A 20,730-nucleotide genomic window follows, 5' to 3' on the forward strand; every position below is an offset into this window, starting at 1 on the left:
CCTGTATCCTAGAGGCAAGAGGGGAGCTGCTGATGACTTTGACTTTGGGTAGGAGGGTCAGATCGGTACTTTAGGAAAATCAGCTTGGCATATGTGTGGAGGGCGGATTTCCTCTCCTCTTTAAGAGGAAAGAGCCTGGCTGGGGGTGGGGTGGGGTGGTGGTTTCTGAAATCCCACAGATTTCCCTGTCTGCTCTATTGCCTTTGGGCTCTGCCAGTCCTTCGTGTTGAATAAGTTTTCCCTCTGCCTAAAAAACAAAGCATGTCTTTACTATATCCAATGGGACAGTCAGACACAAGAAGGTCAAGAGTCTTACTCCCTGATAACTCCAAGAAATCATCCCTTGTCCCTTGGAGCCAAGGCAGAGTGTTCCCTAAACGGATCCATGAGGTTTCCCCTTAGCGTCCTTCCTTGATGCAAGGCTCATGTGAATTTGTACCTATGTCTAATGGATTATTTCATTGATTAAAAAAATAACAAACCTGCCTTTTCTGTTTCCTTTTCTGCATAGGTGAAAATGCATTTTACTTGTCTCCAGATATCAGGAAGCAATGTGATTGGTTCCAAGGGGACCAGCCAGCCAAGAATTCTATCAAGTTTGGTCAAAGGCAGATGTAAGTGACCTTTCTTTTCCAGGAATCCTTTCTGGAGAGGGATATGAAGCTGGAAAGAGGAAACTCCAAAACAGATCTCTTGTTTTTCAAGTTGTTCATGTTACATATAAGAGGTCGAGTAGTCTAGTGGGTGGCCTTTGAGGCAGGGAGCATGGGTTTAAGTCTTGCCTGACACTTCCAACACATGTAACTATGGACAGGTTACTTAACTTGTTTGAGATCTAGGAAACTTAAAAAATCTTTATTTCAAGTGATCAACATTTATTTTTTCCATTGGAAAAAAAGAAAATAAATGAACAAACCTTTGTAATAAATATGCATAATTAAGAAAAACAAATTTCCACATTGACCATGTCCAAAAATATATCTCACTCTGCCTGTTGAGTACATGCCTTCTCCTTCAGGAGGTGGGCAGCAGGTTGCATCATGAGTCCTGTGGAATCATGGCTGGTCACTGCATTGATCAGAATTCTGAAGTCTTTCAAGGTTGCTTGTGTTTTAATATTGTTTTTTATTGTATAAATTATTTTCCTGGTTCTACTTACTTCATTCCAAATTAGTTCAGATAACTCTACCCAGGCTTCTCTGAAACTATCCTTTTTATCATTTCTTCTAGCCTAATAGTATTCCAATATTATGTGAAAGGTACAGTCTAGTTGTTGATAGGCATCAATTGAAGGATTTTTCTATATTGGGAGTTCCCATTCATTAGAAATGACTAGAGAACTCTCAGAAGCTGGGCATGAGGTCATGTTTGTCCTTTACACAGCCAGGGCATTGTGTTGTGCCCAGGAAGGCAGTGATTGCTTAGTAGACTCTCATGCCCATGTGGGCATTGGCAGAGAATCAATGTTCAACCACACAGTGACTGTATTTCCTGCCTTGAGGTCTGGGGCAAAGGAGGCAGAAGAATGGGGGGAAGGGAGTTACCACATTGACAGCGAGTGTGCAAAGCCACCATGGCAGAGCCAGAGACTGGCAGGGGACACGCTCTTCCAGAATGGTGTTCTCTTCTACAAAAGGCAAGGCAGCCTTTCATCCCCTTATCAAATCCCTGATCTGGGGAGTGATTTGCATTTCAATCCACCGAGACAAATTAATGTCCATTTTTTCATTCTACTTGGACTGGGATTGGGAGTAGGACTGGGTGGCAGGGAGATCACATAGAAGAAAAAACTGAAAACATAATTAAATTCAATGCCACAAGCATTTCCTAAGCACTTATCAGATATGGGGATGCATTTAGAGCTAGAGGGAATCTTGAGAACTATCTGTCCAACTCCTTCAGAGTTGTGGCTTTCCCAGGATCACACAGCTAGCTAGTGTTCTGAGGTGGGATTTCAACTCAGGTCTTTCTGATTCTAAGCCCAGCACTTCTAAGCCCAGTCCTTGACCTCAAGGAGCTTATGGAGAGCTTATAGAGAATAGACATGTACACACACATGAAAATCCAAAGATGGTAAATCATTTTGCAAAGTATTTTTCAGAGGAAGAGAGTGCCAACAATGGTAGAGGAGCACAGGACTTTCTCTCTCTCTCTCTCCCCCCCCCCCCCCCATTTTTCCAGGGTATTAAGTCTCCAAGATCCTATCTGATGTAAAGCATTTTAGTCACACATGATTATTTTATTCTCACAACCCAGTGAACTGCAAGGAACTGAAAGATGGGGTTCTCATTTTATTGATGGGGAAACCGAAGCCTAAAGAGCTGAAATAGCTTGTTCAAACTCACACACATTGGCGGAAGTAGAATTTGAATCCAATACATCTATTAATTAATGAGCATTTAGTAAGCACTTATTATGTACCAGTCCCTGGACACAAAAAAATCAAAACTCCAGCTTCTTCTGATGTCATCTGACGTTACGTCTACACTGCCCACTGCCTTTTACTTAAGTACAAGAAGAAATATGCTTTTGGTGGAGGAGGCGAGGAGTGTGATCCACATCTGGGATTTCATTTGTGTAGGGATCAGCCAGGGTGTGACTGCCCCAGATCAACATTCCTTCGGCAATTCTTGGCCCTAAGTGTTGCCTGCGGATCTGAGTGTTTAGGAGCTGTCCCCAGGGTCATCCAGTAGTGTTAGAGACTGAACATACTCTTTTCTGGTCATTGAGGCGGGCTCCCTTTCCACCATGTTTCCCTTGTCTTTTCTCTTTTCTCCCTTTTGGTTTCTCTGTCTGTGTCTCTGCCTCTCCCTTTGTCTCTGCCTCCCCCTCTCTGCCTCTGCCTTCCACTCTATCTCCATTTCTTTATTCCTTTTAAAGATTTCTTATTTTAGGGGTGTGGCCCCCCGTGGAAGCACAAGACATTTTTACTTATTTATAGGAGTTCTAAGGTGACTTAGCACCCTTTCCATCCCAGTCTGAGGTTCATCTTTCTTCTTGGGTGTCCTGGGGGTTGGATTCCCTTTCCTCAAATTAAATCAGTCTCATCACCCTTCTATGAGGTAAGTACACCAACAGAGAAGCCCATGACCAGTAAAGAGACCTCAAGCTCTTACACACATTCTCCTTAAATTCTAACTAAAACAAAAGCCCTGGGTATCTTGTGCCATTGCTTGGGCAGAGCTCTCCTCTTTTGAAGATCACGCCATCCTTTGGCCTTGCAGAGCATTCAGATCTTTGCACTGTTCATTGGTTTCATTTTTAGTGGCAAGAGGGCGCACAGACCTTTGAGACTTGGATTCAGGAAAACCCAAGTTCAAACCCTGCCTCAGAAATCTACTAGCTGTGTGACCCTGGGCAAATCACTTAACCATTCTCAGACTCACTTTCCTTATCTGCAAAACAGGAGTAACAAACAGAACCCACTGCCCCAAGTTTTGTTCTATGATGTTTATCTAGAGCCATTTGCAGGTTGTTTCTCCCATTAGATGGCAATGAGGTCCTTGACAGTAGTGAGTTTTTGTCTTTTGTTGTATTTCCAGCACCTGTCAGGGCCTGGCACATAGTAGGTGCTTAATAGATGTTTATTGACTGGATGACTGAGAATCTTTGCAAGCCTTGGTCTCAATATTAGGCATATCCCATGGACATATTCCATGGAACTGCCAGGTCCCTGAAGGTAGGGGCTGTGATCACCTTTGTAAGGACCCTGGACCTGTCACAGTCCCTGGCATGCAGTATAAATGTCATCAGATTTTGTTGAATTGAATTAATTGGAAATCTGCCTCTCTTTTTCCAGACATGTTCCTAACAATGCAACTGCCGTTTCTACACCCAAGCCTGTGACTACCACCAAACTTACAACTTCAGCAGCTCTACCTTCTGAAAAGCAGCCTCCTGCAAAAGTGGCCCCTGCAAGCCCAGCAGCCGCTAACCTGCCCTCTGTGAAGCAGGCCCCTGCCAATCCAGCCCCTGCAAAGCAGGTCCCTGCAAACCCAGCAGCTGCTCATCTTCCCTCTGTAAAGCAGGCCCCTGCCAATCCAGCCCCTGCAAAGCAGGTCCCTGCAAACCCAGCAGCCACTAACCTGCCCTCTGTAAAGCAGGCTCCTGTCAATCCAGCCCCTATAAACCCAGCTGCTGCTAATCCAGCTTCTGTAAAGCAGGCCCCTGTTAATCCAGCCCCAGCAAAGCAGGTCCCTGCAAGCCCAGCAGCTGCTAACTTGCCCTCTATAAAGCAGGCTTCTGTCAATCCAGCCCCTGTAAAGCAAGCCCCTGTGAATCCTGTTGTGGCCAACCCAGCCCCTGTAAAGCAGGCCCCTGTGAATCCTGTTGTGGCCAACCCAGCCCCTGTAAAGCAGGCCCCTGCAAACCCAGCTACAGTTGCTAGGCCAGTCGCCTCAAAGCCAGTTGCTCCAAAGCCAGTGGCCGCTAAGTCAGTGGCTCCAAAACCTGTGACTACAAAACCACTTGCCACGAAACCCCAGGCCATGAAGCCACTGTCCCTGAAGCCAGCAGGTATGTATGAACCCCTCTCCCCGAGCCCCATCCCCAGGCCTCCCTGCACTTAGGCAGCACCAAATGGAACCCAGAAGACCCTTGCAAACTTCTCGGGACGTGATGCTATAAGAGCCTCCTTGAGCGGCAGCTGGCTGGTCTAGGTGTGGCCAAGTTCAAGAGTGTTTCCTGGGGAAGGCTCAATATAGGCTTTCATGTCAGCAGCTCTTTGAGACTTGCTGGTTCCTAATTTGAAAGGTGGAGAAGACTCAAAAAGATGAATTTTTTTCTCTTGGAAGCAATCAGGTCTCCCAACCTTCCTATCTGGCATCCTTGGCCACCTCCAAAGGTAGATCACAGGGTCATGGATGTAGAGCCACAAGGGACCTCAGAGGCCATCTACTTGTACCTCTGCATCTTACAGATAGGGACGGAGGCCCAGAGAGATTGAAGAGCTTGCTCAGAGTCAGGTAGTCAGTAATAGAATTTGAACCCTGGTCTTCTGATTCTAGATTCAAGTCTCTTCCCACTAACCCATGCTATTTTTAAATGTCTCCTCATGCTCCTCCACCCCCTTTGGCCTCATATCATGGCAGGAGTGAGTGACAAGTCTAAATCTATGGGAAGGGAGTTTGTGTTAGAATAGAGACCAAGCCCTATTGGAAGAATTTCAGGCAGCAGCCAAGATTGGGGATAGTTGGGGGAGGGGGCTCTCTAATGCTTCACCTCAAAACAATAGCATAGCCAAGGACCTTCTTTGCCAGCAGAGAAGATTAGCCATGCAGTCTGGTAGTCATAGAATCAAAGAGAAGTAATCTATCTTACTTATATCTCTATCTTAAGATAGAGAATGTTACCCTAGAGAACTAAATCACGTAACTACTCTGTAGCATCTTGAGTCGGAGCTGCAGAACCAAAAAATCCTAGGATTCCAGATTCTCAGGCTCATAGCGTCTAAGAATTCCTGTGTCCCAGAATCTCAGGCTGGGAAAGGACTTCTTGTGTGAAGTCTAAAGAAATCACTTCTGTAAGTTTCCTGTCTGGGGACCATGCTGTTGTCACTTGACTTGAGGTGGAGATTAAAGGAACATGGTACCTGTCCTCAAGTATTTGCAGGTCTGTCATGAACTTTTTCTTTGGTCCCAAAGGCCAGGATCAGGAGCAATGGGTGGAGGCTGCACGGTCCAACTTGGGCTTGATGTCAAGAAATGAGTCCTAACATTAGAACTATGTATAGGTGGAGAGGCCTCCCCTTCCATGCAGGCCTCCGAGAAGAGTCTGGAGGACCACTTGTTGGGCAGTAGAAATTCTTGTGGTACTTGGGATATTGTAGAGGGTAAGGGTCCATTTCACTCTTAAATTCTGTATTTCTGTGACTATTCCTCAGTGACCATCTGGAGTACACAGAGCACGATATGTGTGTGGAATGGGATCCCTCTCCCCTGGAATGAGGCAATCTGTGATTCTTAGTTTGCCAAAGAGAAGAATCATAAAAAACTTTTACTTTACCACAAGACCATAGACCAAATCCAGTCTTGGAAGTGAGCACGGGAAAAGAATTCTATGGGGAGGCCAAGGCATGAAGGGAGGACTGATTTCTGGAAAGTGATCCCATGTGGTTTTCCTTGGTGGTATTTAGGCAGTGAGTTAGTCATTTAGAGAAGATACTGACAGTGTTTGGCTAAGCACAATAAGCTATAATGCCATGGGGAAATTCTGGGGAGAGCCAGAGTATTCATTTGAAATGGCTAGACTCTTCTGTGGAGAATCCATGGAAGAATGCAGATGTTGACAGGCATTCCATAGAAAGAGAAGGGGTGGATGTATTGGGAACTGCCCAATGGAGAGATTGACCAACCCAAGGAGATTATAGCTCCATCTGATTGTTGAAGGAGGCTTTGTCTTTATAGTCTCACATCAGCAAGAGATCAGTGATTACTTTCAAAAAATTAATTTAAAAAGGCATGTGTCAAAATTATCTTCCATTAAAATACCTGGGAGTATTGAAGTGTTCTCAGGGAACTCGATTTCACTACCTAGCATTGGAAGGTGGAAGTAAATCATTAGCCTCTTGCTTATAAGAGAGAGTGTAAAGAAAATCTCTTTAAAAAACAAAATAATGAATCATGAAAATTGAACTTGAACAGATGACTTAGCAGGGAGGGAACAGTCTGAATTGCCTGTTCTGATGGGGACTGTAACTCTACACCTATATACTTTGAGCAAAGTTTTTCATGAATTCTGTTCAATGTACGTATTAACAAGTTCTTAGATAATATTAGGAACATATGATAAAGAGATTAAAAGGTCATTGAATACAATCACTTCATTTTACAGATGAGAAAACTGAATCCCAGATAGGTTATAAAATCATCAATTTAAACCTAGACTTTTCAGGTCGTCTAAAGATATTTTACAGGTGAGGAAACTGAGGCTCTGTGAGATGAAGTGAATTGGTCAAGGTCAGATGAGTCCTAAGTAGGATCTGAACCTGTAGTTCCTCTAACTCTAAAATCAGCATTTTCTCCACGGTATCATTTTGTGTTATGTGACTTTATTTTGTTTCGATTTGTTTGTATTCTAGTTAAGACATCCAGGGAAGTCCAGGTCTCTGACATCACTGAGAACAGTGCCAAGCTTCGATGGGTGAATCCTGACCAACCCAATCCTTATATTTATGACCTCACCATCACCTCCATGCACGACCGCTCTGTTGTCCTGAAACAGAACCTCACTGTGGCCGAACGCATCGTTGGAGGCCTTGTTGCTGGGCAGACGTACCACGTTGCAATTATCAGCTACCTGAAATCCCAGGTCAAAGCAACTTATGAGGGAACATTCACTACAAGTAAGTCACCTTGCTGCTTTAATAGAAAATGAAACAAATAATTCCCTGTATCTCAAATGGAATATAAGTTGGCCAATGTGGGCAAAACACCGGCCCCCATCCCCCATCTTGTATTAGAAATAGTAACACTATGCCTAAAAATGGCATAAACTATCTTGGGAGGTCACTGGGGACTCTAAACAATGTCTGGATGATCACCTATTGCAGACGTTATAGAGAGAATTCTCATTCAAGTTTGGGTTAGACTATGTGACTCTCTAGCCATGCACCCTTCATCCAGTCACAAAACTTCTTCTGTACAAGGTGGATATTGGGCCAGATGACCTCTGAGGTTGCCTCTAACTCTTTGAACTCTGAGATCTCTTCCGATTTGGAGATTTCATGGTTCTTTACACGTGTACTCTGCCATGTGAATGTCCTTTCCCTGTGAATGTCCCCTTCTTCTCCTCGGTGTGCATAGGTAGGAAACTTTTCTTGTCTCTTACTTTGCTGGGTGGTTTAGTTTTTTTTTTTGTTTTGAACTAATAGGCATTTATCAAGCACCAACTATGTGCCAGGTACTAAGTGGTCCTATTTCAATGCCCACCTTCGCTCTGAGTGTAGCTAATAATTAAGCCTGAAAAATTACCTTCTGCATGAGGCTGAGAAGTGCCGATATTCCTTAGAGGTCCTTAACTTCTGGCTTCTCTAAGAGTGAAACTTATTTTGTACCTATAGAGAAAGTCCAGTCTCCACCACCTCAGGCGCCAAAGACAGCTTCAAGTGCCACATTAAACCTCATGGTGAATTCTGAGCCATGGAAAGGGATGGAAGCAGGTGAGTCACTACACTGTGAAAAGTAGTGGTGTGGGGTCCGGATCTTTGTTTTCATGAGCTTGGGGAACTTCAGTGTGGAAATTCATTCCACACATCAACTCCCTCTAACTTATGACCTTAGAAAGTTACCTAGGATGTTGGGAAATTAAATGACTTGCTTGGGGTTATACAACCAGATTGTATCCAAGGCAGGATTGAATGCAGATCTTCTTGACTCCAAGTCCAGTCCTGTCTTCACCAAGTCCCTCTGCTCCTCAAAAATAGTAGATATATGCACTTACTAAACATATTTTTGATAGCTTTTGTCTTTTTATCAACTTTATTTACAAATATGTCCTTCCTCTCCCTCTCACCCAGAGTCATCCCTTATAAAAAAGTATAAAAAAGGAAGAGGAAAAAAAATTGTTTAACAAAACTCACCAGAACATCACCGGAGTCTGATAGTGTTCACAATATTCCACCCCCACAGCCTCCCACACCCCTGTAAAGAATGGGGGGAGGAAGTCTTTTCTTATATTATTATTTAGGAGCAAGCTGGCTATTATAGTTATCCAGAATTCATTCAGTCTCAACATTTTTGTTGCTGCTGATTTTTTCCATTGACTTTATTGTAGTTAGAGATAGAATTTATTAAATAGCTCTTGCTATATGCCAAACACATGTAAGTGAGGGGGATTCATGTCCAAGCAAGTGATACAGTCTCTGCCTCGAGGATTTTATATTCTGGAGGTAGTGGTGAAGAAGACACTCTGATATATTTCCTGTATTAGGTGATTGATCTAGGAGCAGTTAGATACTGATCAGTGGTTGGCATCTGCCTGCAATATAAGACAGGCACTAGACATGTTTTTTATTCACTAGATATTTGAGGCTCTAATAGGTGCTAAGACACTCTAGAGATTGCAGACCAGAGTTAGGCATTTTCAGTGTCTTTGAGAGCTGGTCATTTTGGAGGGGAGGGGAGAAATGGGCAGATACATGGTGCTGAGTCTATGAAATGAAAGGATCACTCTTAGGAACTAGGGGTGTTAAGTTTGAAGAACAGAAAATTTGGGGTGGTAGTAGGTTGTGAAATTAGAACTGACTTTAGAAGGGGACTCTCAGTGTGGATACTCTCTTCACCAATGAAAATCTACAAGCTGTCTATAACTTTTACTCTTAAGGAGTTGCCTAGTGGTGCTGAGAAGTGGATTGATTTGCCCAGGGAGGCACAGCTAGTATGTGCTAGAGATGGGATGGGATCCCAGGTGTTCCTACAAAGAACTCCAGTGAAGACATGTGGTTTCTAGGCATTCCTCCTAGGGCACATGACCTGAAGGTTCTTCCCAGGTTATGAAGGACCCAATAGGGAAAATGGAAAGCGTAGGATCCCATGAGCCTATGAAAGCAATTTTCTCCAAGATTTGAATTAGAGAAGAAATTTACTCTCAACTTAAGGACACTGAGGGAGTGTGTGTGTGTGTGTGTGTGTGTGTATTGGGCACAGTGATACTACCTCAACTCATCTTTGTTTCTTTTAAAGGCTGATGATAACATTGACATCCAAGGTACTTTTGTTGTTCAGTCATTTCAGTTGTGTCTGACTCTCCAGGACCCCATTTGGGGTTTTTCTGGCAAAGATACTGGAGTGGTTTGCCATTTCCTTCTCCAGCTCACTTTACGGATGAGGAAACTGAGGCAGACAAGGCCAAGAGACTCTCCCAGGGTCACACAAATAGTAAATGTCTGAGACTAGATTTGAACTCAGGAAGATGAGTCTTCCTGACTCCAGGCCCCAAGTTCTATACACCATGGCAACACCTAGCTGCCCCAGGAACACAAGGTACTTCATGAATACCAATATCCTCTAACCAACATGCCTCCCATGTACCAGTCGATTCTCAACGACTCTCCTAGGATTACCCATTTGGGGCTGAACAGAACTTTAGGGATCATTGAGTCCACCTTATGTTGTAGATGAAGATACCCAAGTCCAGAGAGGGGGAGTCATTTTCTAAATGTCACATAGCTTGGTGGCAGAGGTTGGCTTTAATTTCAGGTTTCCCTGACTCTCCGAATCCAGCCTGGATTCTCCCACCTGCTGCTGACCCTTTTTTGGTGGAGCAGGAGAATTCCTTCCTCATTCTAGTATTGGTGAGTCATTAGGAGGAGATAATCCTGGCATCAACTAGGGAGATTTGGAGATCTGTTATGTGTAGCCCAGAAGGATCAAGAAGATATAAACAATTTTCATGGATATAAACAACAAAATCTTTGTTTCTGCTCCCTCCCATTTCTTTTCATGGTGAGTCACAAGGTCCAGAATTAGGGAGAATTTGTAAGCTTTACATTGGATTCTCTCCCTGTGAACTTTTAAAAAAGGCTAAGTGACTTCTGAGGCTAGAGACCCAAAGCAGATGAGGCCAGGAAGAGGTATAGGGGAAAGACCTTCCTCTGAATGCTATTCAGCACTCCTCTCTGCGTGACCTTGCCTCACTTCATCTCCCTGGGCTTCAGTTTACTCTCCTCTAAAATGGCGACTTGGTCTACGTGGCTTTTCTAGCTCTAGATCCAGGAGCTTTCTAATGTAGCTTGGTGAATCAACCATCCCCAGGATTGATTTCTTAGCCTCCTCCCACAAAGTCTAACGCCCATTTACCTCCTGAGGAAGACTGCTTTGGGGAACTGCTCTTTGGACAATGATTTTGAGATTCTTGAAATAAAAATGGGCACATTTAATTAAGAAAAACACAAATGAATGAAATTGACAAGTATTTATTAAATGCGTACTATGTGCCAAGGTACCTTGATGCTCTGAGCTGGTGCTCTCTCAAAGTTAAGTCGTTGGAGCCAAGATGTTTCCTATCCCCATTAACTCTTGCTTCTGCCCAAGAACACTCTTTGCTTCCCAGGACACGTGCAGTTGCCCCTGTCTTCTAACTCAGCATCACATCCTTTGTCTCTTTAAGGCACACAATCACAAGGTGGTCAGTCAGTCTTCGTGATTTTGAGTAGGACGAGTAACAAGCAAGAAAAATCAGGTGAAATGGTGGGCAGAGGCTGCCAGCCTAGTTTATTCATGAATCAAATCCTATGAAAGACACTTCAGTCTGTTGTAAGCACATATCAGATTAATGATATGACTGGAAACGTTTCTCCCCCAAAATTGCTGTTTAGTTGGTTATGCTCTGGGAATGAAATGCCAAGCAGAAGTGTCATGACTGACATCCTAGATGGTCCCTCTCAGGCTCACCTTGACAAGCAGGCATCCTCACTGTGAAGTGTGTGTGATGCTTGGGGAGACGAGGGAGAGAGCAGTCATCCAGATCCTTACTGGAAGCCTAAGGCAGAGCTGGGAGGGTTCCAAATTATTTGCTTAATGAGAAGGGATGAGAGGGCAAGAACAGAAGTTGCTTTTACTTTAAAAGCCTGTTGACTGGGTGGATCTGGCTTGATCAGCAAACATTTTTTAAAATGTCCCCGGTGACAGAGATCATGTGGACCAGCCAGGAGACACTGACCATGCATTTCCTTTAGTGAGGAGCTACAGTATGGGGTCACCATGGTTCAGGGTCAACCCCACAAGAAATCACCCAGTCCAGCAGATCAGGAAAACCCTAATGACTGTTCCCATTATATCTATAAGGAGAAAGTACGAGGAAGAAATGAATGATTAAATAAAGTGTAGGGAGAAAGAACTAGAGTGGGATACTCAGGGCATTGGCCGGGACCACTAAAACTTACACTCCAGACAACATTTAAGCAAATGGAAACAATTAAGCTTAGCACCTAGTTAACCAGCTTCCTCCTTCCAGGGAGCATAACACAGGTGAATTCCTCTCTAGTCTGGTCTCAATATATGCACTCCTTTGGTGATGCGTGGCAAGCAATAACCATCTAGTATCTTGGGGTTTCTCTCTGTACCCAGGTAATGTCCACTGACATTCACATAGCACGTTAAAGTTGGCCAGGCACTTTACAGAGATGATTTCACTCAGATCTCACAATAACCCTGTGCAGCTCGTACTTGGGGTATTACTATCTTCATTTTACAGATGAGGAAACAGGCACTGAGCAGTGAGTTTCCCATGATTTGCAGCAGAATCAGAAGTCAAATGCCAGTCCTTTAAATTCTCATCTAATTTCTGTTGGGATCAAGATAAAGGAAAGCTTTGCTTTCATTATTGTTTCCTCGTGGGGAAAGAACAGCAGAAAGGCCAGAAGGAAGCCCAGACCAGCAGGACAACTTTGAAAGTATCAGGCTGAATTTATTACATTCTTAAAAAGAAAAGCAAGCTGTACATAACAGAGATTCACAGATCCATGCCGAAGCTTCTCTTACTGTCCTACAGTGTTTGTGCAAATGCTTATTTTACTTTTTTTCAAGTTTAAAATGAAAAGAAATAGTATTTTTTTTCTGGAGTCCTAAAACTAATGACAAATGTAGCTATGTTTATAAACTGACCGGAAATCTCCTCTCTCTCTGTCTCTGTCTCTGTCTCTCTCTGTCTCTCTGTCTCTCTCCCCAATTATTTAAATTTGTCTTCTTGTTTTGGTAGAGACCTACGATTTCATGATGAGAGCTTCCAATATGAAATTTCTCTCCACGGATATATATTAGCAACTCCCCCCAACTTAAAGTTTTAGAAAATCAGGAGCCCTGACAAGTGAAGGTGTCAGAAGTAGGCCTTAAATCCAGGGTTTCCTGGCCCCAGGGCTGGTCCTCTCCCCACTAGCCATACTGCCTCTGGCTCCAAGAGCATGCTTAGATTTTGATGGTTTAAAAATGCTGACTGGTGTCAGAAATTACTATCGATGTCTGATGCTTTTAGGCCTGGTGGGCATCTCAACTCAAGAGCAGATGTAGGATCTACATGATGGTGAGATGGTTTCGTGCCTGACCAGGTTGCATCAGGCTAGAGAGCTCTGAGGTTCTCCTGCAGAGGACTGGGCCAGTGAATGTCTTTTCCAAGATCTGGGATGGAATTTTTGGAGTAGGACTGCACAGAGACAGGCCTTCTTCTGTTGCTGACTCTCACTTCAGACTCCTGTCCTTCCTAGGATACCAGGGCCAATGTTGGGGAACTGCCTCTTGATCCATTTCCCTTCCATTTAAGGAAGGCATTTCTTCTTGGCTACTGCGTATATTCTACCTATCAGAAACAGACAGTTGGTGAAGATGGGCTTTTAAAAACCCATCCTTTTAATTAAAAAGCCAGAGAAGCTTTCTTAGGTGAGGGGTTCATGATCTTCTGAACTGGGGGGCGTGTGACAGAGGTGGAGGTAAACGGGAAATGGAAATTAGATCCACTCAGTGGATGGTCAAACTGGGTGAGTCCATGAGACATCTTGGTGCTTATCTGTCCTGGGGTGTTTCTAGGATGAAGCATTCAAAGCACTCAAAGAACTCCATCCTGCCTTAAAAATCAGGAACTTCACATTTTTCTCTGCAGCTATTTGGGATATTGGAAAATTGATCAGGCAGTGGGGTCACATGGGAAGGGGATGATGAGAAAGATAAACTGCCTTCCTTGGTTAAAGGAAAATATCCCCTACTTCAGAATAACTTTGCTGTGCCTGTGTGCTAGTGTGCGTGCATGTGTGTGTGCATGTGTGTGTGTGTGTGTGTGTGTGTGTGTGTGTGTGTGTAGTGTCTTTGTGGATTTTGTATTGACGAGTATTTATCTTCACTTCCTTATTTAACTTTGCCCTAAAAGCTCATTCAAAGTGAGAATATTATAGGACCTTAGCCTGAAAGGGCCAGGGTATCCCATTGCATCCTGGGCCATCTCTAGTCATCCTGATGAATATCTGGCTACTGGATCCAGATGGCTCTGAAGAAGAAAGTGAGGCTGGTGACCTTGCACAGCCCTCCCTCACTCAAATGAAAGTCAACTGCAAGTCATGTCATCATCATGATGTCATGGTCCTCTTCGAGAAGGAAGGACAAATACATAAAGTCTCCATAGAGACCCTAAGCCCTCCTCTTCTCAAAGATTCCCTTTGTTTCTCCCAGAGCCTGGCTCTGGTTCAGAGCCGTTCACTGAGTGTTTGGGTATTGTAGGGGAGGCATTGGTACTTCTCAGCTGAGAGTCTGGGCTTCTTCTTAGAGATTGTGGGGTTGCCAGGAGGGAAGAGTTGGGACTTTTGCTATAAAGAAAAAGGAAACTGCCTTTCTCCCTTCTTTCCTCTTCTTTCTTTTCCCTTCCCTTCCCCTCTCCTCCCTTCCCCTCTACTTCCCTATTTTTCTCCTTTTTCTTTTTCTTCTTATCCTTTCCTTCTCCCCTCTTTTCTCCATTTTCTCTTTTCTTTCCTCTCTCTTCCTCTCTCCCTCTCCCATCTGTTTCTGTCCTTTCTCCATCTTCCTCTCTCCTTTCCCCTCTACCTCTTTCTTCTTCCTTCTCCCCTTTGCCTTTCTTCCTCTCTTTCTTTCCCTTTCTCCTTCTCTTCCTCCCTCTTCTCCTCCCTTCTTGTTCCTCTCTCCTTCCCTTCTCCCTCTCTCTTCTTCTTTCCCTCATTCCCACCTCCCTGACTGGGGGAACCCTGACACCTTGGCCCTCGTGGCCAGTACCCAAATCCTGCCATGATGCCTTTTTTTCTCTGAATTCAAGATGTCTGCAAGCGGCCCAAGGAAATTGGGACCTGTCGGAAGTTCAACTTGAAGTGGTTCTATGACCCTGAGACCAAGAGCTGTGGCCGGTTCTGGTACAGCGGCTGTGGTAGCAATGGCAACAACTTTGAGACTCAGTCCGACTGTGAAAAGGCCTGTTTGCCGGGTGAGTGGCGCTGCCTCGTCCCCTTCTTCAGAGGCTGGCCCTGATCATGGGCCTGGTGCTGCCCCAGTTTTAGGTCATGGATCACCGGAAGCAAAAGGAAACAAAGATATGGAGTTTACAAGCAAGGTCTCCCCCAAAGGAAGGTGTCCTAGCCAAGGCCCCAGTGAATTTTTCCTTCATTTTTTAGAGGTTCAAACATCTGCTCCCTCACTCAGTCATCTGCCGGGGGTGCCTTATGAGCAAACGCAGTCTCTTCTATTTGGCTTTTAAAGACATTAACAGCCAGACCTCAGCCCCCCGACTTGCAAACTCCTCTCTCTGGACACTGGACTGATTCTGCACAGAAAACCCTTAATTTTGCCCCCCTACGTAAAAAGCCCTTCTTCCTCAACCCTGCCCTTTAGAATCCCTTGTTTTCTTTTAACTTCTGCTCTCTGGCGGCATTCCAGCTGAGGCCTGTACTGGGCCTCCCCTATAACGTTCTGCATACATTTGTGTTTATTTATCAGTAGTTTCCCCCAATAGAACAGAGCCCCTTGAAGACAGAGATTGTCTTCTTTTTTTTCTTTCTGTCCCTAGAATCAAGCACAGAACCTCCCACATAGTAGTAGGTGCTTAATTCAGGAATGTCAATTGCTTGATTGCCAGTAGGGGGTAACTATGATCCCTTCTCCATCCCTGACCCTGCTCAAATGGTGCACTGAGTGGTAAGCCCTGGAAGGCCAGAGGATATACTTAAGAAACATTCCCCCAAATAGTTTCAGTATGTGACCCCTAAGCTGGGAACTTTGGCCATAAAATCAATTCATTTTAAATCAATCAAAACATTAACTGTCAACAATGGATAAGTCCCTGTGCCAGTTACTGGGGAAATAAATGCTAACCGGTCTCATCCAACACACACTTATGAAGTAAACCCTTCCTTTGGGACCTTTATGCCAGGAGCACCAAGCTCAAAAAGCAAGAGAACTGGGATTTGAGCCCAGTTTGAGCCAAATTTGAGCCAAATTCTGTGCTTTTCACATTCTCTTGATTTGTCATCAGTGCAAAGGACAGGCTCCCAAATTCAGCCTCTCACGACCTTTTCTCAGATCTGGAGTCATCACTGTGAATTCTGTCCCATGGGGCATGCATCACAAAATGTACAAACAGCATGGAAAATCCCCTCAAATTAAAAAAAAAATAATTCTATTTTAAAGACAAATTCAGTTAGGTGGGAATGGTGAGGTCATCCCCCCTTTAACTAATTAATTTTACAAATTAGATGCTAAGCCCAAATTCTAGTTGCTGAATTTCTGTGCCCTTGGATTACTCTATGCCCTTTAAATTTCTCTGCTCTGGTCATACCCTGTTTCCCCACCTTAGTTCTGCCTCTAATAAAATTAAAGATACTTCTAGAGTTAATTTTCATAATCAGAAAATGGTTCTCCTGTTTGTTTGATAACATGTATTCTCTCTCTCTCTCTCTCTCTCTCTCTCTCTCTCTCTCTCTCTCTCTCTCTCTCTCTCTCTCTCTCTCTCTCTCATTTTCACAGCACACATCAATCCTGGAGTCATTTCAACAATAGGAACCTAAGTGTGACAGACTGTTGACACATACCTCTTCCAGAAGCACAGGACTCAGCTATTCCCAACTAGCCCTCGTAGAAGCTATGGGTAGACAAGACCGTGCACTGTACTATTTTGTGCTTTACGTTATGAGCAAACCTTGAAGGAAATTTTGTTTTTGTTTTCGTAATTTTTTTTTTTTTGCTGCATGACCTATCAATATGGTGCTAAATTTGTTTGTGGACTGAGTGCTCTTGTCTTCAGGTGATTATAGCCTATCCCTTCCACATTACGAAATGCAGTCCCCCTCCTCGCCCCCAGCAGTGTTGCTCATGACCAATCTGTCCAATTCTCATTTTCAGTCGAGATTGGGATTCCACTTATTTGGGGCCTGCATAAAATCTCCAACAGGAAGCCCATTGATTCCCGCAGCTATATTAACCAGACCTGCTTAGCTCATCATTTCCCTAACCAAGCATAACTTGAGATGGGAAGCCTGCGTGGGAGGAGCTGCTTCTCCCCGAAGGGATCAGCTTGGTGTAGTTTTGCTGGGTTAGATTTCCATTTGATTTCTCTTTGTCGATGTTCTGCACAGAAGTAACATAAGTAGAAACAAGGGAAACATCTTTGCACAGATGCACTGCTGGGACCCACGCCTCAGTTAAAGATTCTGAAGTCCTGGTGTAGAATGTTCTTGACATTCCTCTGATGTTGTGTGTTTTATAAGATAAAAAAATGGGGAGGGAGGGATTTAATTTTTATTTTGTTTTTGGGAAATCTACACAAAGAAACTTTTTAAATAAAGTTTAATGGAGGTTTTTTGAGCTTGGATTTCTTATTCTTTTTGGCAAAGTACTGTTGGATTTATCCCCTGGGTTCACAGTGTGGGAGGAAGATGCAGAAGGAGGAGGATGGTGAAAATTGGTGGGACAGAGGGGACTGGGAGCAGAGTTCAATGTGGAGACATCCTTAGTCATCATGTAGTTCAACCCCCTCACATTGCAGATGAGGAAACAGGCCTAGAGGGGAAAGTGACTCAGAGTAGTAGTAGTAGAAGCAGCAGTAGTGGTAGTACTGGTAGGAGGAACAGTAGTAGTAGTAGTAGTAGTAGTAGTAGTAGTAGTAGTAGTAGTAGTAGTAGTAGTAGTAGTAGTAGGGGTAGGTAGTAGCAGCAGTAGTAGTGGTGGTGGTGGTGGTGGTGGTGGTAATAGTAATATTAATAATAGTTAGCATTTGTATCATGTTTACTATCGGCCAGACACTATGCTAAGTGCTTTACAGTGATAATTATCCCTTCCACAGCATGCCTTTGCCCATCACGATTTTGATATATTGTGAATTGGCATAAGAAATTAAATGGGAATTTTGGGGAGTTTTGCAGAAGCTTCAAATGATGCATGAAGACCAGCAGATGACACAAAAAAAGTTTAGAAACTCAGAAATGCATAAAATATATGTATAGTACCATAAACACCGTATGAAGAAAAATAAAAAATTCAGACTTCTTCTCTGGTAGGAAGGGAAGACCAAAAAATTTTATATGGATTTTCCAGATTGAGGGGGCTCTGTGCCCCTAACCCCTGCGATGTGGAAAGAAAAACTATAGTATCTCATCTCACCCTCACAACAATCTTGGGAGTGTGTGCTATCGATTATTTATAGATGAAGAAATTGAGGCAGACAGTGGTGAAGCGACTTGTCTGGGGTCATATAGCTAGTGTCTGAGGCTGAATTTAAACTTATGTCTTGCTGATTCCAGGCTTCTATCCACTATACCATATTGCCTATCTTACATTATGTCTCTGAGCATGGTGTAGTGGAAGGTACCTGGGGTTGAAGCCGTGGAGATTTAACTTCAAATCCTATTTCTGACACTTAACAGAGTTATCTCACCCTGGGCAAGTCACTGAACCTCCATGGGCTTCAGACAACTCCCTAGAACTTAGCTCCTAAGTCATAGATGATAGCAATCTGCTCTGGTGGAGGACCTTTCCACACTTGATGTTCTACTATTGAAAATATCATGGCTACTTCCCTTGTTCTGTAACATTTACATCATTTACCTTCTAAAGGTTGTTGGGAGAAAGAAAAAAGCATATTGCAATTCTCCCACTTCCCAAATATGGACCAATGAGATATTTTTCAGTGACCCAGGGAAACCCTGGAAAAGAAATCTAGCCCTGATGAAAGACGAAGCTCATATGCGTTCAGATGGTCCCTACTTTTCCACCATTTCTTCACAGAGAGATGTGATTGTCTCTTCCTCATCATCACTGATTACATTGACCAGTCAATCAAAAATCATTTATTAAGTACCTGCTATGTGCCACACCCTGTGCTGGGTTCTATGACCACAAAGACAGTTGCTGGTCTCAAGGAGCTTGTAGTCTATCTGGGGACCTAACACATACATAATAGAGTAGATTCACTATGAGTTCCCTCTTCTCTCCTCTGATTCCACTTCCCTCTAACTCATTCCCTACTATCTCCTCATTTATTCTAATGTCTGATGAAGAGGTGGACCTCTTCCTTGCCAACTCATCCTCATTCCGATGTGTCCTTGATCCTCTTCCTTTCTATCTTCTCCATATTGTCCCCACTCTCATCCTACCACTAATCTTCAATCTTTTCCCATTTACTGGATCATTCCCTGCTGTCTGCAAATGGACCCACCTCTCCCTATCCTTAAAAACAGTCTTCCCATCCCTGAGAGCCATCATCCTATGTCTTTTATCCCCAGTTTCTCCACCATGTTTGGATAATTTGGAAAAGTCATTTGGTGCCTCTACTCTGTCTTCTCCCATTCTTCTCTAAACCCTCTGCAATCTGACTCCCAACCTCATCATTTAATGGAAACAGTTCCTTGGCCTTAACTTTTATCCTTCTTGACCTCTCTGTTGCCTTTGACACCATTGATTCCCTTCTCTCCCTAGGCATCAGTGTTCTTCTCTGTAAACTGATGGCATTGCACCAGATGGCCTCTCAGATCCCTTCTGATTCTATATCTATAAGCCAAAGATTTTAAGGCTAGGCAAATCAACTTTGTACTAGGCAGGGTCACGTAGTGATGAGATATGATAATTGTCTCATCCCAATTCACCCCTTGGGTATATGGGAAGATGAAATGATTGGCTCTGATGAGGGAGAAAGAACAGAAGAGAGGCCAAGACCCTCAGAACTTTGTTCTCCTCTTACTCCATCCCATCCCATCCTATTGCATATGAAGACCTATCTAGGGCCATCTAGTCTGAAAGTCTCACTTTACAGAGAGGGAAACTGAGGCCCAGAGAAGAAGTGAATTACTCGAGGCCCCATAGCTTGTAAGTGTCAGAGGGGGATGAAACCCAAGTCCTCCACTTTTCCTGTTACTTTCCTTATTCTAAGGATATAGTCTGACCATGGATGTTTCTGAAAAAAAATATGAAAGACAACATAGCATGATGAATTAAATCCTGGACTTGGTGTTAAGAAGGAAAAAGATTACATCTGATTTCATTGTGATTTCACTGATATTGTGAACTCATAGGTGAGAAAACACTTCCTATAACTTAATCACTGAGCTTCCTCACAGTTCAGAGTCTTAGAGAGTTGTCTAGAAGCTTTGAGATGTTAATTGGGTCACAAAGCCAGCATATGTCTGTCACAGGCAGGATTCAAATCAAGGACCTCCAAACTCTGAGACCAGATCTCTATACACTACACCAAGATGTCTCTGAGAGTTAGGAAGACCTGGGTTCAAATCCTACTTCTGATGTTTTGCTAGCTGTGTGACCACTGGCAAGTCGCTCAACTGCAGAATCGTTGACTTTGAGAGTTAGGAAGGACCTCGACATTCTCATTATCCAACCCATCAAACCCAGGGAACTTCACCAAGATGATATGGACAAGTAGTTGTCCAGACTCTGCTTGCAGATCTTCACAGAAAGGGAACTCACCAACTCTCTCTCTCTCCCTCTCTCTCTTCTCTCTCTCTCTCTCTCTCTCTCTCTCTCTCTCTCTCTCTCTCTCTCTCTCTCTCTCTCTCTCCTTCCTTGCTCTCTTTTTCTCTGTCTCCTTTCTGTCTCTCCTCTTTTTCTCTCTCCCCATTTCTCTTTCTCTCATCAGTCCATTCCATTTTGGAATAGCTCACATTTTAAGAAAATTTTTCCTGACATAGTGCCAAAAGAATTGGCATCTACCCATTGTTGCTAGTGTTATCCTCTGAGGCTAATCACATCAAGGCTAACTCCTCTTCCATAAGACAACCTAGTGAATGCTTGAATACAGGGC

General features: G+C 43.7%; 1 protein-coding gene across 11 annotated transcripts in view; it reads left to right on the forward strand.

Moving 5' to 3' along the window:
• COL6A3 (collagen type VI alpha 3 chain) overlaps positions 1–17,285 on the forward strand; it is a 94,968-nt gene extending 77,683 nt beyond the window's left edge. For all 11 annotated transcript variants that reach the window (XM_072640659.1, XM_072640664.1, XM_072640656.1 and 8 more), the window contains 6 exons: positions 512–614; positions 3,800–4,515; positions 7,079–7,342; positions 8,060–8,158; positions 14,749–14,913; positions 16,449–17,285. In XM_072640659.1, the coding sequence (XP_072496760.1) occupies positions 512–614; positions 3,800–4,515; positions 7,079–7,342; positions 8,060–8,158; positions 14,749–14,913; positions 16,449–16,489 (1,388 nt within the window). In that variant the 3' untranslated portion in view covers positions 16,490–17,285. The remainder of the gene's footprint in view (positions 1–511; positions 615–3,799; positions 4,516–7,078; positions 7,343–8,059; positions 8,159–14,748; positions 14,914–16,448) is intronic.
• Positions 17,286–20,730: the final 3,445 nt, after the last annotated feature.

The sequence above is a fragment of the Notamacropus eugenii genome, chromosome 2, assembly GCF_028372415.1.
Source record: "Notamacropus eugenii isolate mMacEug1 chromosome 2, mMacEug1.pri_v2, whole genome shotgun sequence".
Lineage (NCBI taxonomy): Eukaryota > Metazoa > Chordata > Mammalia > Diprotodontia > Macropodidae > Notamacropus > Notamacropus eugenii.